At 41.7% G+C, this 27,678-nt stretch overlaps 1 protein-coding gene across 1 annotated transcript in view; it reads right to left on the bottom strand.

Annotated features, from left to right (window-relative positions):
- Positions 1 to 27,007, bottom strand: part of PRKAR2B (protein kinase cAMP-dependent type II regulatory subunit beta) — a 109,007-nt gene extending 82,000 nt beyond the window's left edge. Inside the window, exon 1 of the mRNA XM_023638892.2 lies at positions 26,532 to 27,007. Coding sequence (XP_023494660.1) covers positions 26,532 to 26,841 — 310 coding nt within the window. The 5' untranslated portion in view covers positions 26,842 to 27,007. The remainder of the gene's footprint in view (positions 1 to 26,531) is intronic.
- Between the last annotated feature and the right edge of the window lie 671 nt (positions 27,008 to 27,678).

Below are 27,678 nucleotides of genomic sequence, written 5' to 3'. Positions count from 1 at the left end.
TCCTGTTTTCCCTTGCCTTGAAGAAGCTCTTTAGTCTGATGAAGTCCCATTTGTTTATTCTTTCTATTGTTTCCCTCAACTGAGGAGTTATACTGTCCGAAAAGATTCTTTTGAAACTGATGTCAAAGAGTGTACTGCCTATATTCTCTTCTAGAAGACTTATTGTTTCAGGCCTAATCTTTAGGTCTTTGATCCATTTTGAGGTTATTTTGGTGTGTGGTGAAAAAGAATGGTCAATTTTCAATCTTTTGCATGTGGCTGTCCAGTTTTCCCAGCACCATTTGTTGAAGAGACTTTCTTTTCTCCATTGTAGGCCCTCTGCTCCTTTGTCGAAGATTAGCTGTCCATAGATGTGTGGTTTTATCTCTGGGCTTTCAATTCTGTTCCATTGATCTGTGCACCTGTTTTTGTACCAGTACCATGCTGTTTTGATCACTGTAGCTTTGTGTAGTATGTTTTGAAATCGGGGATTGTGATTCCGCCGGCTTTGTTTTTCTTGCTCAGGATTGCTTTAGCAATTCGCGGTCTTTTGTTGCCCCATATGAATTTTAGGATTCTTTGTTCAATGTCTGTGAAGAATGTTCTTGGGATTCTGATTGGGATAGCATTGAATCTGTAGATTGCTTTAGGTAGTATGGACATTTTAACTATGTTTATTCTTCCAATCCATGTGCATGGAATGTCTTTCCATCTCTTTATGTCGTCATCAATTTCTTTCAAGAAAGTCTTGTAGTTTTCATTGTATAGATCCTTCACTTCCTTGGTTAAGTTTATCCCAAGGTATTTTATTCTCTTCTTTGCGATTGTGAATGGGATTGAGTTCTTGAGTTCTTTTTCTGTTAGTTCATTGTTAGTACATAGAAATGCTACTGATTTATGTATGTTCATTTTATACCCTGCTACTTTGCTGTAGTTGCTGATTATTTCTAATAGTTCTTCTATGGATTCTTTGGGGTTTTCTATATATAAGATCATGCCATCTGCAAACAGCGAGAGTTTTACTTCTTCATTATCTACTTGGATTCCTTTTATTTCTTTTTCCTACCGAATTGCTCTGGCCAGCACCTCCAGTACTATGTTGAATAGGAGTGGTGAAAGTGGGCACCCTTGTCTTGTTCCTGTCCTCAGAGGGATGGCTTTCAGTTTTTGTCCATTGAGTATGATGTTGGCTGTGGGTCTGTCATATATGGCCTTTATTACGTTGAGGTACTTTCCTTCTATACCCATTTTACTGAGGGTTTTTATCACAAATGGGTGTTGGATCTTGTCGAATGCTTTCTCTGCATCTATTGAGATGATCATGTGGTTTTTGTTTTTCATTTTGTTGATGTAGTGTATCACGTTGATTGACTTGAGGATGTTGAACCATCCCTGTGTCCCTGGTATAAATCCCACTTGATCATGGTGTATAATCTTTTTGATGTATTGCTGTATTCGGTTTGCCAGAATTTTGTTGAGGATTTTTGCATCTATGTTCATCAGTGATATCGGCCTGTAGTTCTCCTTCTTTGTGTTGTCCTTGCCAGGTTTGGGGATCAGAGTGATGTTGGCTTCATAGAATGTTTTAGGGAGTACTCCATCTTCCTCAATTTTCTGGAATAGTTTGAGAAGGACAGGTATTAAATCTTCTTTGAACGTTTGGTAGAATTCTCCAGAGAAGCCGTCTGGTCCTGAACTCTTATTTTTGGGGAGGTTTTTGATTACTGTTTCTATTTCCTTACTTGTGATTGGCCTATTCAGATTCTCCATTTCTTCCTGATTCAGTTTGGGGAGGTTGTAGGAGTCTAGGAAGTTGTCCATTTCTTCCAGGTTGTTCAATTTGTTGGCATATAGTTTTTCATAGTATTCTCTTATGATCCCTTGTATTTCATTGGTATCTGTTGTGATTTCTCCTCTCTCATTCCTAATTTTATTTATTTGAGATTTCTCTCTTCTTTTCTTGGTGAGTCTGGCTAAAGGTTTGTTGATTTTTTAAATTTTTTCGAAGAACCAACTCTTTGTTTCATTGATCCTTTCTATTGTCTTTTTTGTTTCAAGATCGTTTACTTCTGCTCTTATTTTTATTATTTCCCTCCTTCTACTGACTCTGGGCTTTGTTTGTTCTTCTTTTTCTAATTCTGTTAGGTGTCGTTTGAGGTTGCTTATGTGAGCTTTTTCTTGTTTAGTGAGGTGAGCCTGTATTGCGATGAATTTCCCTCTTAGGACTGCTTTTGCTGCATCCCAAATGATTTGGTATGTCATGTTCTCATTTTCATTTGTCTCCAGACAATATTTGATTTCTTCTTTAATTTCTTCAATGATCCATTGTTTGTTCAGAAGTGTGTTGTTTAGTCTCCACATTTTTGCACCTTTCTCTTCTTTTTTCTTGTAGTTGATTTCTAGTTTCATAGCATTATGATCAGAAAAGATGCTTGATATTATTTCAACTCTCTTGTATTTATTGATGTTTGCTTTGTTTCCCAAAATATGGTCAATCCTTGAGAATGTTCCATGTGCACTTGAGAAGAATGTGTAACCTGCTGTTTTTGGATGAAGTGTTCTATATATATCTATTAAGTCCATCTGATCTAATTTTTCATTTAATTCTATTATTCCCTTGTTGATTTTCTGTCTGGATGTTCTGTCCATTGGTGTTAATGGTGTGTTGAGGTCCCCTACTATTATTGTATTGTTGTTGATGTCTTCTTTTAGTTCTATTAAGAGTTGCTTTACAAATTTTGGTGCTCCTGTGTTGGGTGCGTATGTATTTAGAAGTGTTATGTCTTCTTGGTGGAGAGTCCCTTTTATCATTATATACTGTCCCTCTTTGTCTTTCTTTATCTGTTTTGCTTTGAAGTCTACCTTTTCTGCTGTTAGTATAGCGACACCTGCTTTCTTTTATTCATTATTAGCTTGGAGTATTGTTCTCCATCCCTTCACTCTGAGTCTGTGTTTGTCTTTGGGGCTGAGGTGTGTTTCCTGGAGGCAGCATATTGTTGGGTCTTGTTCTTTGATCCATCCTGCCACTCTGTGTCTTTTGATTGGGGATTTCAATCCATTTACATTTAGAGTGATTATTGAGACGTGGGGGCCTACCACTACCATTTTGTGTCTTGTTTTCCGGTTTTCTTCAGTTGCCTTTGTTTCTCGTCCCATGGTTTAATCTGTTCTGATGTAGAGCTGCTACTCTCTGTTGTTGTCCTTCTACTTATCTCCTCTGCTCTTGGTTTTGTAGCCCCTTTCCTTTTTTGGATTTTTCAGGAATGAGGGTTTTCCTGAGGATTTCCTGAAGAGGAGGTTTTGTGGCAATGAACTCCCTTAATTTTTGTTTATCTGGGAAAGTTTTTATTTCTCCATCGTATTTGAAGGATATTTTCACTGGGTAGAGAATTCTTGGCTGTAGGTTTTTGTCCTTCAGATTTTTGAATATATCATTCCATCTCTTCTAGCCTGTAAAGTTTCTGCTGAGAAATCTGCTGATAGCCTGATGGGGGTTCCTTTGTAGGTTAGTTTCTTTTGCCTGGCTGTCCTTAGTATTTTCTCCTTGTCGTCGACTTTTGCTAGCTTCACTACTATATGCCGTGGGGTTGGTCTTCTTGCATTGATAAAGTTTGGAGATCTATTGGCTTCTGTCACCTGAAGATCCATCTCCCTCACCAGATTTGGGAAGTTCTCAGCCATTATTTCTTTGAATAGGCTTTCTGCCCCTTTCTCCTTCTCTTCTCCCTCTGGTATACCTATAATCCTTACGTTGCATCTCCTAATTGTGTCTGATAATTCTCAGAGAGTTTCTTCATTTCTTTTTAGTCTTACTTCTCTCTCCTCCTCTGCCTGCAGCATTTCTATATTCCCATCTTCCAAATTGCTAATTCTTTCCTCCATATTATCAGCTCTACTGTTCAGTGCATCTAGATTTTTCTTAATCTCCTCTATTGTGTTCTTCATTTCCAGTATTCCTGTTTGGTTCTTCTTTATCGTATCAAACTCTTTGGTGACATAGCTCCTGAACTGTTGAGCTGTCTAACTGAATTCTCTCTTAACTCATTGAGTATTTTAATGATGGTTGTTTTGAAGTCATTGTCATTTAGGTTATATATTTCATTTTCTTTGGGATTGTTTTCTGTGTATGTTATTTTCCTTCTGTTCTGGAGATTTAATGTATTTTTTCATATTGCTTGATGTTGTAGATTTGTGCCTCCGCATAGAGACAGAGTTTAGTTGCTCCTTCCACTTGTTTCTGCTGGTGTGGTGGGGGAGCAGCTGTTTATACTGCACCAACCAGGAACCCTGTCCGCAGTTGCTAACTGGGCCTGGGCCCCTCCTCGTAGTCACAGTGGTCCTTTGGATTCCCTCTTCTGCCGTGGGGGCCGTCACGGGGGGCTTCAGGCTGCTGGTGCCTACTGTTGCAGCCCACCTAGACGTGCTCCCTCCTTGGGGTCTGCAATGGTGTTATGGGCTTTTCCAGTGGCCAGGAGTAGGATCACTTATATTTGCTGCTCCATCACTGTCAGCACCCACAAAATCTCACTTGTCCACTATGGGTCGCAGCAGAGCTAGTGGCATCTTCTACAGTCTGTGGTTAGCTCACCTAGCTATGCTACTTTTGTCCCAGGGTCTTGCAGCCTTGTGGCTGCCAGATGGGTGCTCTCTACTAGTGCTGTGCAGAGGCTTTCGCTGAGGCTGCTGTGAGCCTGTAGGGTTTCCCCCTAGGCTATGGAGCCTGGTCGCTGGAACTCCACCCAGCCCCAGTCCTGTTCCCCAGGAACTCGGGGAGCCCTTTGCCCTGTCTGGGGGATAGCCAGAGATCCTGATTTCAGTGGTAGCTGGTCAGCTGCTGCCCTGCCTGATATTCTCCTCTCCAGGACCCTCCCGGTGTTGTGGATGCTGGGAGTAGCCCCTCCGCTAATGGCAGACAGAGAGTTTTGTCTGCTGCCCGGGCGGAACTCTGGAGCTTCCCCCCCGGGCCCCGGAGCTGGCCTCTGGAGCTCCACCCAGCCCCAGTCCTCTCCGAGATATCCGGCAATCTCTTGCCCCATGGGGCGGGCAACGGCAGCTGGGGGTCACCGCGCCCTCTGGGATTGTCTCTGGGACCTTCCCGGAGTTGTGAATGTAGGGTGTGGCCCCTCCGCTAATGGCAGACAGAGAGTTTTGTCTGCTGCTCAGGCGGAACTCTGGAGCTTCCCCTCTGGGCTGCGGAGCCGGCCTCTGGAGCTTCACCCAGCCCCAGTCCTCTCTGAGATCTCCAGCAATCCCTTGCCCCACAGTGCAGGCAGTGGCAGCCGGGGGCCCACCGTACCCTCTGTGATTCTCTCTGGGACCCTCCGGGCACCGTGGACACCAGGCAGGATCTCCCCGCCAATGGCGACACGAGACTCTCCCTGCGGGCTCAGGTGTGTAACTCTAGAGTTTCCCTCTGCGTTTAGGAGTAATTGCGGGGGTTTTAGGTAGGGTTCTGGTCACCTGTTTCCACCATCGCTCCTCTGGTGTGTGATCGCTCCTGCCCTAGGTGTGTGTTGATCTTCTGGGGGCGTCCGTTGGAAGAAAGCCGCTTGCAGGTACTAGGCTGTTCAGTCGGGGTCAGAGAGTTTTCACCTATCTCCACCTCCTCCCGGAGGGAAGTCCGTCCGCCTTCAGATGCATAGTCGCGTGGGTGTCTCAGACGTCCTGAGATGCTATCTGGATATCCTTTGTTAAGCAATGAGTGTCCAAATAATTGTAGACTCGAAGGGGGAGAGACAAAGAGGACTACTCACGGCGCCATCTTGGATCAGGTCCTGGACACTTTTTTTTTTTTAAGTATACTTTTCGGTGAAGAAGATTGGCCCTGAGCTAACATCCATTGCCAATCTTCCTCTTTTTGTTTTTTTTCTCCCCAACACCCCAGTACATAATTGTATATCCTAGTTGTAGGTCATTCTGGTTCCTTATGTGGGATGCCACCACAGCATGGCTTGATGAGCAGTGTGTAGGTTCACACCTAGGATCCCAATACCGCCAGAGTGGAGAACGCAAACCTAGCCACTCAGCCGCGGGGTGGCCCCTTGGACACTTTCAAATGGCTTTTTCACAAGTCCTTCAGAACCCAGTCTGAGGAAGGCCTCCCAGCAGGCTACAAGGACAGGGATGGGGAGGGTGCAAGAGACTCCAAACACGGGAACGAGAAAGTGACAGTGCCGGCAGCCGATGAAGGCAAGATGAAGGGAGAAAGTATCCAGCCTTGGGGCTGCCACAGAGCAAACATCCTCCCCACCCCCGAACCCCTCCACCCCTCCAGCCTCTCCTCTCGTGACAATGAAGTCACAGCATTGCAAGCTTCTGGGGTGGAATGCTGGGAAGTCTTGTTCTCTTGGGGTCCCTTAGGTTTCCGTGGCCTTCAGTGTTTTCAACTGCTATAGTAATTCAGAGGGCATCCTTGGCACCTGGCAGACGACGTGCAGGACAGCCCCGGATGACAAAGAACTGTCCTGAATCCCACGACTTTTGTCCTGCACCACTTCCACGCACTTCTGCTGCACATGCATGTCGGCAAAAAAGTCAGTTTATAACCATCTGAGGCTAGATCCTAACACTGTCTATATCTAAACACAATTATTTTATGCAGTTTTAATATGCATCAAATTTCCTGCAACATAAATCAGAGCAATTTTGTGGGATTTTTTTGTATTTTGTTTGTTCAGAATTTTACTAATGATGTCCACTTAAAAAAGTCCTGTTCATGCTGCAACGCCACTGGGGGCTCTGAATTGCCGGGACCACACACACGATCAGAGCACATTCGCAGCCTTCGTATTCTTAGTGATTCTACCCGTAAGTGGGAGAATCTACATCACGTCTTCTCGCATACACACCGAAGCACAGACCTACCAAAATACAGTTTACTTGCTATAAACTACTTTCCTTTATTTCTCCTTTATATTTTTGCTAGACGTTCTATCAATTTTTAAACTGCAGGTAGATAGGCTATATGCCTGATTTCCATTTCCCCACAGAGAACGGGGCAGGGGACGGGGCAGTTAAGAAGACGGCTGCACCAGGCGAGTGGCACGTGGTAGTCTAGGAAACACTGGGTTTTGACACCTCTTACCAAAAATCCAGCCCCTTATATCCATAACCCCCCACACCCACGTGCAGGGACGAAACACAGAGTTTCCTGCACCAACTTTGGGCAAGCTAATAGCACCCTTCACAATTTTTCTAGATTTCCTAGTCTAGCTACTCAGATAGGGTTGAGATTCAGGTGGCAGCGCTGCTGGAACTAAGGCGACGTCCATCTGGGCAGCGCACGCCTGGTGTTCTGTCTCAGGAACCTCGGTCAGGGAGGGGAGCAGGACGGCGGGGAAGGCCACTGTCTGCCTTCCCTACCTCTGGGACAGGGGCTGGGGTCCGGCCGGTGCACCCGGCTGCAGGCACGAGGCCTGGGCTCCCCTACTGGCCCCAGCACCTTCCGCGAAACCTTGGCTGAGTCGCCAACTCTGACTTAAATGCTCAACTTAGGAAATATGAAAAGTAAGACCTGGCCTCCTTCTGTCAGGAGGGTTTTAGGAAGGAAAACAAAGAAACAACTTTGGAAGTACCTGTAAACTATAAGCTCCTAACTGAATGTAAGAGATTGATATTTATTTATTATGAGCTAATATTATCAATTTTAATACTACTATTTTTGAAAAATATGAAGTAAACAGCAGTACAAAGTCACAAAAAAAGTTAACAGATGATGTTTTACATGGTGATAAGTTTTCTCACTCTTGGTTTCCACCCTTAGCTTTTCCTGTTCTATGGATGTTGTCAGTGTATTTATATACATACCCCCCTCAATACTAGAGACTAGGAGAATACAGCAGGAAAAAAATAGGAAATGTATTATTTGCCTGGAGAAACAAACAAATATGATTTAAGAATATACTAAACTCCTAACATTTTTAAGAGCTATAACCTAAAGATCTTAGTGAATCTTTAAGGAAAAATACAGAAATATTTATATTTCTCCCAAGCACCATTCCAGTGGAATATTGAGAGCCCTGTGTCCCTACAGATGCCTTCACAATTGTCCAACCAGAGACCTCCTCGGTTCCCAAACCATATTCCACTAGACTGGTCTTTATCCCTCTGCAGCTGGAGACCCAGAAGTGTAACTAACTCAAGTCTTCCTTAATGCTGGAGCATCCTGACAAGAAAAGTCCTCCATTACTTGAGGTAAACTGAATGAGCCTCTATTCCCACACCTGTGAGTGGAGTCCCTCTCTGGGGCCAGCAGGACCTGCTTATCTTCTCACCTCTTTGTGCCCAAAGCCAAAGCAGGGGCTGGCAGACAAGAGACACTGAGCAAACACCTGTGCTTGGATCAACAAACTTGGGGGAGTACCGGGCAAGCCTCCTTGTCCCACTGATTTTACTGCTTTAATGAATGCGGATGTGGGTGCTGGAAATGTCACAGAGTCCCTGCCCCTGCAGAGCCTGTCCAGGTCTGGTTGTAAGTTCAACTACAAGGACTGCAAGGGCTTACACCACACAAGGACCTACCTACCAAAAAATGTAGGTAAAAGAGAAATTCCGTACGAGACTAAAGAACTTACGAAATTCTATAAAAACAAAAGCAGCCAGTTGAAAGCATGAACCAAGGAGTCGGGTCTTCGAAAAGGAGAGACAGGTTGACAATGGTGCAATAGTTTCCATCTCTGAGCACGACGCTGGGAGAGAAGTTCTAAGTTAAAGAAATAAGATTCCTGAGCTGTGATGTACGGTCATTAAACACACACACGCACGCACATAAAAAGCCACCCTATCTATACTGAGGCCATGCTAGTTGAACTGACGTTTTGCAGAAAGAGTTCATATACCCTGAAGTGAGAGGTACACAATAATCTCCTAGTCAATGGAACGATCAGCATCCCTAACCTCCTATTAATCGCCTTTTCTGGGGCCGGCCCAGTGGCGCAGTGGTTAAGGGCTCACGTTTCACTTCAGGGGCCCGGGTTTCGCCGGTTCAGATCCCGGGTGCGGACATGACACCGCTTGTTGAGCCATGCTGTGGTAGGCGTCCCACATACCAAGTAGAGGAAGATGGGCACAGATGTTAGCTCAGGGCCAGCCTTCCTTAGCAAACAGAGGAGGATTGGCAGCAAATGTTAGCTCAGGGCTGATCTTCCTCAAAAAAAAAAAAAAAAAAATCGCCTTTTCTAGCAAAAACCAATCCTGAATCTGTTAACTGTCTAAATAAAAGATTCCAGAAATTATGTAAATGGAAACCATGTCAGCTAATTATTTTTGACAGATAAACACTTAACTCAGAATAGATCAATTTCCCCTAACCCCGTGCTCCAAAAATTAAAAGTGAAGTAAGGCTCACCCTTGAACCAATGAAGAATTAACATTTCAAAAAGATCAACAGCAAAAAAGCAAACTAAACAACAACAAAACCTGAACTATTTTGTTCATTAACCTAACACTGACAATTTTCAAACTTTTTGATACATGTTTTAATTCCTGACCCTGGAAAGGATCACTTATTAACTCTATATTTTTGTTAGAGGACAACGAGCTTGACCACTTTGATAAGAACTCAGAGATACTCGAGCTGCCACTGTCCTGAGCCTCTGAGTTTCTTTCTGGATACACGGCACCTGGGGATCCGCTGGGATTCGGCCTCTCGGGTACCAGGACAGAACCACAGGCGGAGGGGGCTGCTCAGAGCTTCCCAGTCCTGGTCCTAAGGAGACACAGATTACGAGCCACGGACCTCAGAGAACCTCTGACCAGACGTGATAGGAACTGCCGGAGAGGCAGGCATCCGGGGGACCAACTTTCTCCTTCCTTGTTGATCACACAGCATGAGATCGGGGTCCAACCCACCCAGATGCACAGAGCACAGCTGCCGGCGGGACAGAGTGAGACGACATACAGACATTGCCGCTTTTACGAAGTGCCAGCTTTAAGAACCACTAAAAAGATGCACATTTTCGTTCTTTCTATTCATAAACCAAACTCCTCGAAATATAACAGACACTTTAAAATACTGAGGTAATAAAATTTATAACTATTATACTAAGAAAAAACCACTCTACCCTACTTTAGCTTATGAATAAACTTGATTCTCCACTTTTTAATTCATGAGAACTTTACCAAAAATGCCCTCTTAAGAACAGAAAAAAAAAATACAGTTTCAGCTAGAAGAGTCCTAAGGTAGCTAAGTTACAAAACCACAGACAGAGTTGATGGAGGAACAGTGCTGAGAGAACGGCCCCAAAATACTGTTAGAGTTTTAAAACGTGTGCTCAGAAAAGCAGCAGGATATAGGAAAGGTCACTGACAAAACCAGAGAGATTCAAACTCTGCTTCTGCATGTGCTAAACCTACGTGGTCAAATATGAGCAAAGGGCAGACGCACAGAGAGTAACGTTCTGTTTGTGAGAGCGAACAATCCAGACTAGACGACTAAGAACACCAGGAAAACCAAAAGCTGCAAGAGTTCAAGCTGTCAGACAGCCATAAAGTCACAACAAAATAGACCCAGAAAAGGGTAATTGAGAAAAACATAAAGGCTTTGAAACGAAGATCGACTTGAGAGAACCACCAGGGGATGTGATTAAGGTCGGCCTAATCACGACAGCACAGTTATAAAATCCTCTATTCAAATCCTCCCCCACATCCTCACCGAGCGAATGAAGGTGTTCCTGCTATTCCAGTCTCAGCTCAAACGTTCCCTCCTCAGGAAGGCTTTCTCCGAACACCCGGCTCCAAAGAGCCCCTCCCGGTCCTCTCAGTCACGTCATCTCCCTTCATTTTCCTCAGCGTGATCAGAGCTATTTTTGTGCTAGTGTATGATATTTACTGTGTTTCTTCCCACGTGAGACTGTAAACCCCATGAGGACAGGGTCCTTCATTGTCTGTCTGCTTCACGACTGTATCCCCAGAGCCTAGAACACTGCTGGATATAATATACAACAGGTGCAACAAATGCCAGATGAAGAGTGCTAATGATAAATTACTATCATGGCATGCACCCTCACACCTAAAGATTATTTGGGCAAATGCAAGTGATATTTATACAAGTATTAAATTTGTGAAACCTATAAATTAGAATACGGTTTTGGCTGAAAACATAAAATACACTTAAAAACAGTAGAGCCTGACTAGCCTTTGGCTTTGTGTAAAAGTAGCAGAAAGCAATCCCACTTATGCCCCATAATTATAAAAATGTAACCCAGACGGTAGTCTCCACCAAAATAAAGAAAAATTTCACAAGATAATCAGTGCGGAAAGCAATGGCATTTTGCAATTAAAATGTGGAAAATGGGATTTCAAGACCATTTATGTTTCCAATTTTTTTAATCAAGGTAAAACTGACACACAATGAAATGCACAATTCAATGAGTTTTGACAAACGTATACACCTATGTAAACAACACTCCAATCAAAATATAAAACATTCCCAACACCCTGGAAAGGTTCCATGAGCCCCCATACAGTCAATTCCCACTATCCCACAGGAAACTAGTGTTAGAATTTCTACCACTACAGTTTAGTTTGCCTGTCTTTGAATTTCACATAATGTAAAATTCATTCTTGCTGTTGAGAGGATCAACAGTTTGTTCTTTTTTATTGCTGAGTAGTAGCCCATTGTACGAATACACAATTTGTTTATCCAAGCTCTTGTTGATGGACGTTTGGGTTGGTCCCAGTTTGAGCTTCTGTGAATAAAGCTTCTATAAGTATTTGCATACAAGTCTTCTTGTGAACATAAGCATTTATTTCTCTTGAGTAAATGCCCACAGTGGGATTACTGGGTCATAGGTCATAGGTGGCTGAACGTCTAACACTTTATAAAAACCCCCTTTTCCTAAGTGTTTATACCATTTTCTACTCTCAAAGTCAATACACAAGAGTTCCAGGTGCTCCACATCTCTGCCAACGTAAGATATGTCTTCTTATTTTAGCCATTCTTGCATGTGCTTAATGGCATCTCATTGTGGTCTCGATTTTCATTTCCGTGATAACTAAAAATACTGAGCACCATCCCATGCGCTTATCAGCCCTTCTTATGTCTTCTTTATTGAACTGTTCAAGCCCTTTGCACAGTTTTATTAGGGGCTTTTTATTATTGAGTTTTAACAGTTCCTCTTATATATTCTCAGGAATGACAAATTAGAATATGTAATAGAAAAAACAACCCCCAGTTATAATATCAAAAATAAGTTACTTAGAAATAAAACTAAGAAAAGATAGGACAATCTTTTATGGAGAAAATTTTAAAACATTATTGAAGAATATGAAAAAAAGGCTGAATAAATGGCAATATACCATGTTCACGGATAGGCAGACTCAATCTCATTAAAATGTCTGTTCTCTCCAAATTTGTTTATAAATCCAATACAATTCCAATAAAACGCCCAAAAAAGTTTTTCACAAAACTGAAGCTTATCTTAAAAGTTCTATGGAATAATAAAAGCCTATGAATAGTTAAACAATTCTAAAGAAAAACAAGGTGAGAGTTACTTTACCTTACCATATACCAAGACCATATAAAGTCATACTAATTAAGAGAAAGAGGTACTGATGAAAGGACAGACAAACCAACAGAAGAGAAGAGAGACTTTAAGTACATTTACATATATATGGAAAAATGGACATCTAAAGACGAGTGGGGAAAAATGTCAATAAATAATACATATTTTTAAAAACTGAAATGAGATTCTCATCTCATAACACACACAAAAATGAATTACAGATAGATTAAAACTTTGTTTTAATTTTTACAAGAAAATGAAGAAGTTATATTTTTAATTTGGAGTAGAGAGGGATTCTTTAAAAAAGGTACAGAAAGCATAAGTGTAAAGGAAAGAATTAATGTTAGGCTACAATAAAATTAAGACGTTCTTGGGGCCAGCCCCATGGCTGAGTGGTTAAGATTGTGCGCTCCCCTTAGGCAGCCCAGCGTTTTGCTGGTTCGGATCCTGGGCACGGACATGGCACCGCTCATCAGGCACGCTGAGGCAGTGTCCCACATGCCACAACTAGAACGACCCACAACTGAAAAAAAATCCAACTATTTACTGGGGGAATTTGAGGAGAAAAAGCAAAAAAAGAAAAAGATTGGCAACAGCTCAGGTGCCAATCTTTAAAAAAAAAAAAAAAAAAGAGAGATTCTGTTCAACCAAAGTTACCACAAACAAAATGAAAAGATGAGCCCCGGACTAGGAAAAGATTTTTGCATTGTATATTATCAACAAAGATTAGTAACTGGAACACAAAAAAAGAGAAAAAGACAGAAAGAAAAGAAAAGAAAACCTCCTACAAACCGGTAACACACACACAAAAAAAAAATCAGCCAGATAGGAAAAATGGCAGGGAATAAGAAAAAAATTTTTCACAGAAGATACACTACAAATACGGTCAATGAACATAAAAAGATGCTCAGCATCACTAGTAATCAGGGAAAAGCAAATTCAATTCACAATGAGATTCCATAACTAACATCCATCCTATTGGCAAAATGTGTTAAAATCTGACAACATCCAACATTAGCTTGAACGTGGAGACCCAGGAACTCTTGTCCTGTGGCAGAGACTGTGAAGTTGCGTAACAACCGTGCAGAGCAAATACGGCAGTATGAGGTGCAGTCAAAGCTGTGTATGCCCCACCCTAGCCTTTCCACGCTGGGGTCCATACCCTAGAGCAGCAGTCCTCAAACTCTTTGGTCTCAAAACCTCTTCACACTCTTAAAAAGTATTTGTTTATATGGGTTATATCTATTGATATTTACTGTACCAGAAATTAAAATCGACACACTTTAAAAATATTATTTCACTTAAAACTACCCACAACAAAACAATTACATGTTATCATAAACAAAACTTTTATGGAAAGTAACTAAATTTTCCAAAACTTAATAAAAGAATGACTGTGTTTCACATTTTTGCAAATCTGGTCTAACAGAAGACAATTAGGTTCTCACATCTGCTTCTGCTTTCAGATCTGTTAAAATATCACATATCATATACCCTCTAACTCCACTACAGACTTATGAAGGATGAGAGGGGGAAAAAGACAAAGAAATTATCATTATTATAGTTTTCACCCCACAGACTCCCTGAAAAGGTCTAGGAGTGGGAGGGGAATGGTCCTCCAGGGGTCCAAGCCACACTTTTAAAACCAGCTTAAAAACTCTAGTACATTTGCATAATACACACACACACACACAATGTTCGCTACAGCACTGTAATAACAACAAATTGTAAACAAGCAAAATATTTATCAAAGGATGGATAAAGTGTCTATTTATACAAGGGTATACTACACAGCAGTTTAAAATAACTGAACTAGAGCTACACAAAGCAGTGGTAACATCATCTCAAACACTTCTCAAACACAACTTGAAAGATGATAATTTACATAAACGAAACTTGTAAGTGGCACAATTTATACAAACTTTGAAAATATGCTATATGGATAAATGCCTACGTAGTAACGGTACAAAAACATGCACAGAGAACATAGACACCAAATTCACCATCGTGGTGGTTGTCTATGGAGGAGGAAGTGACGGGTACACAAGGGGACTCCTACTGCACATGACATTTTGTTAAAGGAAAAATCTCAAGTGTTAAAATGTTAAAATTTGTTCAAGCTAGGAGATGGCTTCTGTGAGCGTTCCTTATTTAGTCTCTGTTCCTTTCTGTATATTAAAAATATCTTACAATAAAAAAGAGAAAAAATGTTCTGCTGTACTTGGTTTTGGCAGATAAAAATCTCTCGGTATATGCTCTGACACTGTGAGCCCAACCAGATTAGGTCACGCTGTATTTTTTTAACTTTATTTTGACATATACAAATTGTATATATTTAAGATGTACAACTTGATGTTTTAATATATGTATACATTGTGCAAAGATCACCATAAGGAAGCTAAATAACTTACCCATCACTTCTACACAGTTACCATGGTGTGTGTGTGTCCAGATTTAAGATCCATCCTCAGCAAATCCCAAGCATACAACACAGTATTTGGAACTATCGTCACCATCCTGTACATTAGAACTCTAGAGCTCATTCATCCTGCATTAACCAAAATTTTGCACCTTTTTCATGCTAAATCCTAAAATATTTTTCACAAAATATCCTTTTTACGAATGAATTTTTGTTAATATTCAAACACTAAAATACTTCTGGGATTCTTGTTAAGGAATTATACGGAAACTATTTTAAAGAACTATTATGAATGAAAAGTCCTAATACTCGTTAGCTGGTAAACTGTCGTTAATGACAGTCAAGAAATCAAAGACCTGTGAACGCCTCCTTGTAAAACCACAAAGATCCAAAAGGATTGTCTTTCTTTTCCTTCTAAAAATATATTAAGATAGAAATTTGTAGTGGAACAAGTACAGAATTATGGGTTTTTGGAATAAAACCACATTCTAATGTAAAACTTAGGTACAAATTCATCCCACCGTGAACTTACTTTCATAAATATTATGACATGAGAAAACGGCAACAAGCTGTCAATTTAACGTAATTAATTTTTTCCAATTAATTTATACTTCGGGCACATATTCGTGTTTTTACTACAAGCATCTGCCTCATTTAAATGAAGTGAGTATTTTCAATACTTCTACCTACTCTTTCCTAAGTTGTGTTAAAATGACTTGTTAAAACTTAAATAAAACCATAAACTTGGAGATTCTGCACACACACATTTGTTCTACCAGTTAAACACTGATTCTCAAGGGAAGGGATGGTGTGAAAACACAGCAAAGCTTTATCTCATTGCTTTTTTTGACTTTTTTAAAAGAAGTCAAACTATTTACCTTGCATTTCAAATGGAATTAAAGGAGGACTTGAGATATAAAGGAACATGGGTTTCATAAAGTTTGAAAGACTTAGCTCAAAGATCTAAAGACTTAACTGTTATATTTTCCATTTATAACTTCTTTTAAAAAGTACTATTCCTAAACTGCTTTGAAATCCATCTCTGGTTTCTTCAATCTTGAATCAAACTTCATTTTTAAAAACTGTTGTGTTCTGACTTCTAAAACTTGCTCTCTTTTCTTTCTCCCTGACTTCCCCTTCCTTTATTTTCTTTGTTAACAAACCCATATCTAATACCTGACCCTGTTAACTTATTTAATTGTTACAACTCTCTGAGGTAAGTACTATCATTATTCCCATTTCATAGACGAGGAAATTGAGGCACAGATGGAAACGCAACTTGCTCAAGGTTCCCAAAGTTATAAACGGCAGAGCCAGGACTCGAACCTAGAGGCCATGCCAAAGTGAAGTCATAGTTTTTAAAAAGTTTCTAATGTTTCTGATTTTTGATGTCACTACTCTTAAATTTCCGGCAACTAAAAGCTATGTTTGTTTGTTTTCCATCAACTACCAGGTTTAAGCATGAGTCGGAGGAAAGGGGCTCTACTCACCATGTTTATCAAATTAGCGGAGGAAAAAAAAGAATGACACGAGAGTACAGGAAAGAATGACAACTGAAGCAGAAGGGAACACATTCAGTTGGGGACAAAACTATTTGGAGATGCCTGAAAAGCACACAGGGAGAGGTGGCTGGTAAGCGGGTGGATCTTAAGGAGAAGGGAGGTCTGTGCAGGAGCTGGAGGAAAAACCAGAGGCCCCCAAGGGCAAACGAGCCTCGGGGGGTGAGGGGTAGGCAGGATCAGGTGACAAAGGGAGGAAGGCAGCCTACATTCAAGGTGGCAGGAAAGATGAGGAGAGGCAGAGAGAGAAAAAAGGACGAAACAGTTCAGGGCGAGTTTCGGATTTAGCACGGGGTTCAAACAAGCAGACGTCTCCTGGATTAGAATGTGGAATCCTTACCGCAAGACAAGCCTGCGTGCTTGTGTTCTTTGCATTTTGCAGGGTGATCAAATATCAGGCCAAAATATAATACAGCCTCATTTTTAATATAATGAAGTCTAAACCTATGAAACCAAAGATGGGCTGAAGCTTTTATGTTTCATGAAAACATTTTAAAATGTGTTAATGTAAAGGATTATTAGGTGACTATTTTAAATATTTACATGCCTAAGAAGGTTTCAATCACTTCAGAAAAATACATTTATAGACATTTAGTATTTAACTGAGGTTAACTTAAATATATTTGAGGCCCCACTGTGGGCAACGTGCAGCACATGCCAGAAAGCCTTAGAGGGAGAGAGCATCTTCCTGGCTGTCTGTGGCGAGACACTGGACACCTGCAAAGCTTCTCCGATGGTGGGCATACTCATCCTGCCACACTGATACCATTCAGGCCAACCAGAGAATCTTGCAGAGATTTTTGGTGGGGTGAAATGGAAGCTAACCTTTGGAGAAAGAGAGGGATTCGGCAGAATGTTAAGGAAAGAGGTCTGGGCACTCAGAGGACCAAGAGAGTATTTGTGCAAGAGTATTTGGTTCCATCAATTTAGAACCATGTTCGATGCCTCTATAGATGTGTTTTATTTACTCCTGAATGGATGTTACCAAAGAATTGCCTTTCTTTCACATCTTTTTTAACTTAAAACTTATTTAATAGGTAAGACGAGTATATGATCAGCATTTTTTCAAAAGTTACTTAAAGGAGACTTAAAGGAGACAGTCTGCCTCCTAACCAACTGTCGTCTCTAGAGATGTTCTTCCTGAGACACTCTATGAAACTGCATTTTGTTTAAACGTAGGATTTTTTTCTAATTCTGACTGGCATCTCCATGATTCAGTGATGCATAACTAAACACTTATAAGATTTTTTCTGTCACATCCCCAAAATTGGCACCAAGAACATTAGTGCCACTCTACCATCTAGGTTGCAGGTCCAGATGCAGACGGAACACATGTTTCAAAGAAAAAGCCTGGATCTTTCCTTTCAGGTAATACGATTTTATTTCGTTTTTATGCGATAGAATTTTCTTCTTTATTCTCCCAAAATTCTACTGAGTCAAACAATTAACTTACCTAATGAATGTCTATTAAAAAAGACACACACAAACTAGGATCTGCAGGTCCTTTATAATCTAGGAGTTTAAAGCAGAAAATCAAAGTTGATCATAGCTACCTCACATATTAATACAGTATCAAGTTAGGTTGTATTGTTTACAACTGTGGCCTCCAAAATGGGTTCACGCACCCCAAGGCAGAGTATAAGGCAATCCTTTGTGGGTATAAGAAAAAAAGAGAACTGTTTACAATTTTTACGTCTTCCTTTCAAAATTTATATTGTGAAATTATGTTACATTGTGAAATTAATATGCTGGTATGTGAATAAAATTTATAAAGAGATATACGAATATATATCTCTTGAGTGCATACTTAAATATATTTTGCTAATAAGGGTACATAATCAAAAATGTTTTGAGAGGGGCTGGCCCCGTGGCCGAGTGGTTAGGTTCGTGTGCTCCGCTGCAGGCGGCCCAGTGTTTCGTTGGTTCGAATCCTGGGCGTGGACATGGCACTGCTCATCAAACCACGCTGAGGCGGCGTCCCACATGCCACAACTAGAAGGACGCACAACTAAGAATATATGACTATGTACCGGGGGGCTTTGGGGAGAAAAAGGAAAAAATAAAATCTTTAAAAAAAAAAATGTTTTGAGAATTAAACAGCTCAGTATATGAGCTGCTCATTTCTAAAAATAAACATCTCATTGAGTTTCTAAAGTATATGAAGTACTAATTTGGGTGGAATAGACAGAGAAAACAATTCATAAAAGGGACAGATCAATGGTGGGCTAGACTGCATATTTTTAGAGGGAAAAATAGATAGCTTATTTTTTGCTATGTGGTTCTTTTTAACTCTGTTACTGCTGTAAGAGTTACTGAAAATGAAGTGTATGTACCACGGTTAAAGGAGATGGGCTCTGAACTCATCCGGCCAGGATCAAATCCTGGCTGCACCACTTACTTTGGGGAAGAGCTAAATAACAAACGTATAAACGGCCTTGTTCAGCGTCTAGCACTTCAGCAGCCAAAAACGCTAACAATTATTATAAAATAGAAAGAATATCCTTTAAAAAATACTAGCTTTCTATAGTAACTGAAATGAAACAGCCGAGTCATGTTTTAATTTTGCATAACTTTTAAAGATGCTTTCTGGGTCTAACTGAAATGTATTTAAACAAATGGAGGCTTTTTTCCTTCTTTTTTGTGCAAAAAAAATCCCCTCAATATCACTCCCATGAACTAGTCTGTCTTGGAACAGCTAATGTAAATTAAACCATGTCAGTCCACAGCCAAACGGATACCGGAATAACTGTACACATTCTAGCTTCTTGGCTTCACTTTTATGTGGAACATGTGTTTATATTTTGACCTTTTGTCTTTTTTTAAAACACAGAAACATTTTTAAACAGCAGCAACTGGGATGATTTTTTTCTTTTAGTTTCCAAACATATTAAGCTACACATGGCAGGGCCTATTGCTGAAACATTTATAAATGTTACACCAACTGTGTTTATATTTCTGATTTTTTTTAGATTGTTTTGTTTTCATGTAAGCCATGACCTGAAAATTTTAGCTCAAATTCTTTCCACAAAATAATTACATGATGGAACAGTCTGAGTCATTTTGAATTTCCGAAACATAAAACTCGCTCCCATAAAATAAAGATAGTGATCAGCATCATAGTGAGGCTTTTATATGGGGTTTTGTGATGATCCAAAACGCAACTAAATGGTATGGATCAGGCGGGAAGGACAGGACCAAGAACGCAACGATAACTCATCCAGCTCAGAAAAATCACTGCCATCTTTTTTCTTCTCCATTGTCTCTTCTAAAGCAATTCTCAAGTACAAAAATAAAGTCTAACATGAGATTTCATTGCAATGAAAAAAATCAAAGAGCAAAAGAAATTGGTAATTCTTAAGGCAAAAGTACTCCTCTTTAGCCTAGCCTTTTAAACCTTATCCATCACCTTGATGGAAGACGGAAAGAACTCATAATACGTAAGTTAATATAAATAGCACACAAAATGTAAGGGATAGTTCTATGAACAAGAAGACCAAAATCAACTAAATATGGGTAAGGAAATTCTCTGGCTCTGAGCTGCTCCATCTGTTAAATGAAATAGATTACACATACTATCAATGAGGCAGTCTCTGACAAAAGGTTGTTTTTAAGAAGTCTAGAGATAGTAAACTTAAGAGAATAATCATTTTTTTCTTTAAAAAAAAACAAAAGGTAAGCGTTGGCTCTCAATAAATATTTTTGCATCGAGCGAATGAGTGAGCAAATGAGCAGAGCATCCCACCTTCCAACCTCACACATTCCTTCTGATAGGCCAGCCCCGGTGTCACCCCTTTCCAGTATGATGTAACTCCAGACACTACGAGGACAGACTGTGTGTTCGGTCACTCCATCTCCTTCACTGAATCCCTCACCTGAAAATATTTCATCAAGCCCAACCTGTACCGTAGGCTTTCTTCATTGCCACCACTCTCACTAAACGACTCTCCTAATGGGTCATAAATAAACTCCTCTCCGACAAATTCAAAAGTCAAAAGTCTCTTCGTACTATTTACAGTGGAACAAGAAACAGGTTTGTTTTTCGACACAGCTATGAACAAAACCTTGACAGCTGGAAATTTAGCGGGATCTGTGGAATGAGATTTGCAACAACAAATAACCATTAAATATTTACTCCATCCCACCCAGACAGGGTACCTCACTTTATGTGCAACCTCAAACGGAAACCTTGTAACTGTCTCATGTTAAATAATGGCTCAACAGTTTGATTTTTAAGAGAGGCAGAAAAATGAAAACATTCACCACTTCGATTTTTGTTTAGGTGTTTTCATTCTATGCCCTCTCTTCAGACAAAGTATAAGTTACTCAAAGAACCCTTCACAGTCCCAAGTGATTTTACTCCTCTCTCCCCCCTTCCCTCCATCTCTGTCCCATCTGTCTCTCTGTCCCTCCCTCTCCCTAAAGCCTAAAGTAACAGATGGGTCAGAGTTTGAGAAAGGACACTATTTCAAGTCCTTTGATTTCCCAATTTCAACACCTAAAGCAATCCACTTAATATTACCATTGAAATGAATAATGTTCTTAACTGTTCCACTTTGAAAATCACAATTACCATCTATAAAGGAAATATTTTAAAAATCTTCTCTAATATTGTTTTATGCTCCTAACAAAAATAATGGCTTCAATATTTTAGCCATTGTCATGAATAATATAATACATTTCAGGAGGATTTAAAACTGCCATGTAAATTTCAAATAGCCAAAGACCATAAAGTGTCATTAATTACAAAATCCTGGAGCTCTTAGCTACAAATTATGAGTTGAAAGGATGTGGGTTTTATTGCTGTGCAACATAACTTCACATTAAATCCTAAATAGAACTGCCACGTAAGCTCATTTCCTACTTCATCTCTCTAAAAAATGCAAACACTAGCTTCATTTCCACAAAACACAATGAAATCGCGATTCTGCAAGAAAAGTTTATACTTCTGTAAGATTTCACGTTAATAAGCTCATTTGTTTCACATGCAGTCACTGCTTGCTATGTGCACTGCCCTGGGGCCTTATAAACATCGACCCATTTATCCTCAGATCAATCTTACAAGGCAGGTGCTATTAGCATAACACATCAACGTACCTAGCACAGAGCTTCATACATAAAAGAAGATAAATGTTGTCTAATTTAAGTTAATCCAAAAAAACTGACTTTCATGAAGATTTTCCAAACCAATTAAATGCATTTAAGAGGTTAATGATATATTAAAAAGATATTTTAACTCTGAGTCAGTTGCATAAGATACTACAACCACTAAAATAAATTTCCTTAGTCGAATGTTGCCAGCTACGTGCCGTGGGAGCCAAGAGGTAACAACTGGCTGCTCTGTCTCATAATAATTGCTAGCAGCCACGACAGAAGTTCTTAAATAAGGGCACACACAAGCGAGCCTGATAAACCGGCAATTCTTTAAAGCTATGATTACTCTACAATTTCCTGCTATCACTCAGGTCATGAACTCAACAGGTCAGTGTGTTTTCTTACTCCCAGTATGCGCACGGTTAGGAACATTTTCATAGCAGATTCTCGGGAAGTCAATCCATCTATTGCCCTTACTGCTCTGCCGTCTCATTTTAGGAAGAGCACATAAACCACTTCAGAGAGATGAATTTCCAGCTTTTATTCTTCCATTTACAATGAAATGTAATTCCTCTAATACTGTATCTCACAGAGATGGAGAATATTTGCTCAGAATCCTCTAAGAAAACTTTGCCAGACACGTGAATATTTTTCTCAACTCTCCTTCAACCATTTCTTCTCATGATAAATAACTTTGTTCTCTTAAGCTCCCACCACCACCACCACCACCACGAGTTCCAACTTTCCAACAATTTGCATGATTTTAAGGATCTCTGGTAAATTCTCCATATTCCCTTTAAATTGTAAAAAATCCAAGGTGGATAAGGTCCTCCAACAAAGATTTGACACAGGTAGAGTTAAGAGGATTAAGTCATAGTTTTTACATGGTAAATTTCTATTTATATACTTTCAACATGCTTGCTTTATAAGGAATGGTTCTATATTTTTGACTTGTGGATCCACTCTGAACTCTGTATCTTTTTCTTCCACAATATAGAAAATTAGTCCTCCCATATTTTATATTAGTTTATTTTTCTTCCAGGTTGATTGCTCTTCATGTACCTGTACGTAATTTATCTTATTTCTGACCATCGGTCAATTTATCAGGGTAATGTGGAATTTTATTTACTTCATTTTTTCAGCATTTTCACTGAAGAAATTATTGAGCAACAAGAGATCTCACAATGATGCCTGTATAAAACCACTAATTACCAGAGACGCCACTTCAGATTGGCATGGATCCAACTTTTGGGCCTACTGTAAACCCTTCTAACAAATTCCTAACCTGTGGACACTACCCTCTCCGAAGTGAGATGTCAAGTTTCATTCACTTTCTGCAGATGAGGAAGACGGAGGCGCAGTCTCCATTATAGCTTCTTTCAGGACCTCAAGACTTCCCCGAAGAGGGGATCACCATATGCCACTACCATTCTAACCCCTAAAGGTTGCCCTTTTACCCAGAATTCATAGCAAACTGAAAGTAAAAATTGGAAGTCATAAAATTAGGAAAGAACAGAAGAGGAATGGGAAAGGTATCAGCAGAGGAAGGCATCCTTTGGAAAGGTAGGAAAGTAAATACCGCCATCACACATCTGATCATTTGGTCTAGTGCCACCGACGGCCAACCTACCAGACCCTGGCTCGCTTACATGACTCAACAACCACACTATGAGGTCAACATCATATGCCTGATCCCTATGTGAATCAAGGGGCACCAGTTTCATGGTTAAAAACTTGCCTTTTTGCCCAACCTCTCATAAATACCATCACTTGTCCTAAAGGGATTCGTGAGAATACGTAGGAAGCAGTCAACGCAAATTCACCACCATTCCTGGGAAAATAACCAGGAAAACCTGACCTGTTAGGCAGTCTGTAGTATGCATTTCATTTAGAAAGAACTCCCCGATGGTTATGGGTCAGGCAGATGTAAGAAACCAGGCTCTGCTACTGACTCTCCTATATGACCTTGGACAAGTTAATTTCTCAAGTCAATTTAAAGATTCAACACATTAAGGGTCTCAAGCAGAACTTGACATAAAAGGGATGCTCAAGCCATGCTAGCTCCACTCTCTTCTGGAGATAAAACCTGGGAGTTAGGAGCACAGAGTGTGTTCCAATGCTGGTTTTGCAGCATACCAGCTGTGAAACATCGGGCAAGTGACAGTCTCATCTTTCTCATAAAGCTGGGACAATGAATCAGAGCAATGAGATAGCATCTAGCACACACAGAAGGTCAATAAACGGCAGCTATTTTTTCAAGCGTTAATAAGAGAGTTTATTATCACCACTATCTGTTGATCAATGTTTCTCAAATTGTGTTCAGAGAACTATGGATATCAGAATGACCTGGAATGTCTGCAAAAAAAAAAAAAGATAGATCCCATGTCCCAGCCCAACCTATTCAAAAAAACTCTCCAAGAATGGTACCAGGTAATACTCACTTCTGAATCAAATTTCCTTGAGATGCATACTAAAACTTAAGAATTATTGAACCAGCTGGTCTTGTGCTGTGTCACAATTAACACTCGTCTTCTAGTACTTACTCCATACTGTGCCAGAATTATCCAGTATCTGGTGTTTCTGATATTTTGGTACTTTTTTTGGATGTAGATATTAAACAGATAGGCTCATTCCTGGATTTTTCCCCCCAATAGCTCTATTTTGACTTTTTTCCCCCTCTGACCAGGCGTTGGCAAACTATGGCCTTGGTCTGTGGCCAGTTCTGTACAACCCCAATCTCCAGAGGGAATATGTGTTTAAAGCGTTGTTAAAAAAACGAACACGTGACGGAGACCATACGTTGCTCACCAAGAGTAAAACATTTACTGTCTGCTCTTCACAAAAAAGTCTGCCAACCCCTTGTAGCCTAGAATTGTTTTTAAACTGCAGGTCTCAACACAGTTTACTCAAAAAACAAAAAGAGAGAGAGAGAACTGATTAGAATAGAAAATATTCCAGTAGATATCTATCTTCTACTGCACCAATTGGTACAAAAGTACCATTGTCGAAGTTTCTGTTATACCTATATACGTATGTGTGTGTTGGATAACAGTCAAATTGTATTTGGCTGCAGTCAAAAAAGTTTTAAAGTCCTTGAGGGGAGGGCTGGGGAATAAAGAGGGCAATTGGTTAATAAGCATTTATTAAAACTCACACCGGGAAATTTTTACAATAAAGGTGCCCTGGAGATTATAAAACCCTATCAAATGATTCCTGCTGTTGAGCAGTTAATGGCTGATTTCTTCATTGCAAAATGGAAATAAAATCTGTGTACAGTATACATTGTTGTAAGGAGAAAATGGAATCATCAACACAAAGTACTTCAAAAGCACCACACGAACAAAATATTTTAGTTTTAACAATGTACTGTATCCAACATCCATAAGTTCTTTACCACATCCCTAAATTCCTGGTTTCCTCCAATACGGCAACTAGTCCTTTTTTCCCTTTGTGTGTGTGCATGCGTGTGTCAGGAACATAAAAGAAGTATTAGACGCCTCTGCCCTTTCTGTGTCATCCGTTATTGGCTTCCCCTTCCCCTCTATTTAAAATATGTATTTTTAGCTTTTTCTTGTTTCTAGTGAGAAAGACATTTGATTAAATTCTTGTGCAAAAAGAACAATTAAGACTATGACTATCCTATGCCTGGAAACACTAAAAAGAACAAAATTGAAAATTTTAAAGTAACCATCTTCCCTTTTATCTTCATGGAGCACTAAATTTCCAGGGCTTCTGAGATTGTTTTGGACAAGCTAAAAATACATTAATTTTACAACACATTTCAACAATTTTGCAAAGAAAAGAAACACCTTCCCAGCAACATACACAAGCGAACGACACTTTAAAACGTCTTCAATATATGAAATGCACTGTGGACACACAAACCACAAGCAGTGTAAATAAATAAAGCCTGGTGCAATGCTGAATGCACGTTTCCCTTCCACCACAAAGAGAAAACACTCGCACATTTGCACACCATGGTATTTTAGCTTAGGAGGCCATAAAGATGGGATTTGGGCATGTTGTGTAAATACCGGAGGCTGTAAATGTGTGTGTGTGCCTGTGTGTGTTAGGGAAAGAGGGTTGTAAGCAGAAGGGGTGGGACTTGCCACGAGCAGCTATTTGAGAAAATTCCTTTTTCTTTCCCATTCATTCTTTCGAGCTTCAGTGTCTGGCACAGTCCTTACAATTACTCACTGGTTTTTCATTCTAAAGACAACCAACAAGCTTTCAGAACTTCCTACAGTGTTTTTCACACGCTTGAAAAAAAACCAAAAAAGGCACCAAATCATTCAGTATTTGTTTTAAATAAAAGGCAATCCATTAGCCCGTTTCCTCATTCCAAAGACCCCAAGGGTTGCAGGCTAACTAAGATCCTTTGTTGTGAGTCCAAAAATAACAAAGGCGGTATTGGTAAATTGGAAAATAACAGATTAGTCTGTTTCCAAGAATGTCAAAGCTATTAGCATAAATTTTGCTCTGCCCCAGTGAGCCCAATTTCATGCTGTTAGTGAATTGGCCGTCCTAATAACAGCAAAGCCAATCTAATTGAACACCCCTCGCCTGTTCTCTTTGGACACTCCATTAACAAATACATGGACTGAAAAGATGCCAAATGGGCCAGTTTCCGTTATGCACAACGGTGTCCGTCAAGCGAAATACCTCCAACCACAGTGAAAGTTGTCTCTCAGATGCCCACCCAAACCGGTCGTCCTCTGCCTCCGAGTCCAGGACGAGAACCTACCCCTTCGGCTCCCCACCTCCAGGGGAGGGGACGAGGAGGAGGGCACGACAAGAGAGCAGAGGAGGAAGGTGGGCGAGTGGGAGAGCCAGAAATGGATGCTGAGGGGGTAGGCCAGAGGGGACGGTAGGGGAGGTGGGGAAGGCGGGGAGAGGTGGGAGAGCAGAGCTGCAGGATTCCAGAGCCAAGAGGGGGGACCTGCAGGGGGAGCGGGGGCGTGCGCGGGCTCGGGTCCTCACCGGGGAACGCCCCTGCGTCCGCGGCCTCCTCCTCCTCCTCCTCCTCGCCGTTCTCCGACTCGGCGTGCAGGGGCTCCTCGGCGAAGTTGACCCCCTTGCTGGGGGTGCCGCCCCCGGCGGCGGCGCCCGCGTCCCCCCAGGTCCTGGCCTCCTGGCCGCAGCGCGCGGCGCCTTTGCGCTCGCTCTCCTGCTGCAGGCGCGTGAAGTGCTGCAGCGCGAACTCCAGCAGGTCCGCCGGCTGGTGCCTCAGCACCTCCACCGTGAAGCCCTGCAGCAGCTCCGTCAGTCCCGCCGGGATCTCGATGCTCATCCTGCCTCCGGGCCGGCGGCCGCGCGGGCGCCGCCTCGCCCCCTCCCCGGACCGGCCTCGGGCGCCGCGGCCCCCGGGCGAGCGCGGACGGCGCTACCGGCTGCGAGCGCGGCGCTCTGGGCCCCGCGGCCCCGCTGGCCCCGCTGGCCCGGCGCGCGGCTGCTCCGAGCGGCGGCGGCGGCTGAGCGAGCGCGGCCCCGGGAGGCCTGGCAGCATCTCCGGCTCCTCCCGCGCCCGCCGCCGCCGCGCCTCTCCCCCGCCCGGCCGCCCCGCCCCCGCCCGCCGCGGCGCGCCCACGTGACCCGGGAAACCATGGCAACCAGCGCCGGCGGCCGCCGCGCGCCCGCCCCTCGCACTGAAGGCGCCGGCGGGCTTGCGGCCGGAGCGTGGGGTCCCCGCTTCCGGCGGGCCTCGCCGTCCCCCTGTCCGCGCGCCCCGGAGCCGGCGGGCCGCTGGCCGGGTTGCCACCTGTGGCCGCCCGCGGGACGCCCACGCGGAGCTGGGGCCGCGCGGTCTGCCCTGCAGCTGGAGCCTCCGCCTCGGTCGCGGCGTGTTCTTTTCCTCCGAGCATCCAGTTGCCTGAATAAGTGTTGGTGATGTCTTCTGTTTAAAGTCGTGTCATGGAACCGATTCTCTTTTGGACAAAGAAATAAGACCCCATCTTTGCGATGCCTTTCAGTTTCTTTCGCCACATTTTCTCCCGCCTCTCTCCATCCAACCTGCTTATGATGTATTGCCTTATTGATGCTATTTCGTTGTCCGCTCTGTGCATTTTCTACTATTTGTTGAGACAAATGCACCGTTTATTGTGGGGCGCTTGTTCAAGTTAGTCGATGC

The sequence above is a fragment of the Equus caballus genome, chromosome 4 (assembly GCF_041296265.1).
Source record: "Equus caballus isolate H_3958 breed thoroughbred chromosome 4, TB-T2T, whole genome shotgun sequence".
NCBI lineage: Eukaryota > Metazoa > Chordata > Mammalia > Perissodactyla > Equidae > Equus > Equus caballus.
The sequence above is the reverse complement of the archived record's forward strand: the minus strand, read 5'-3'. Positions and strand labels throughout refer to the sequence as shown.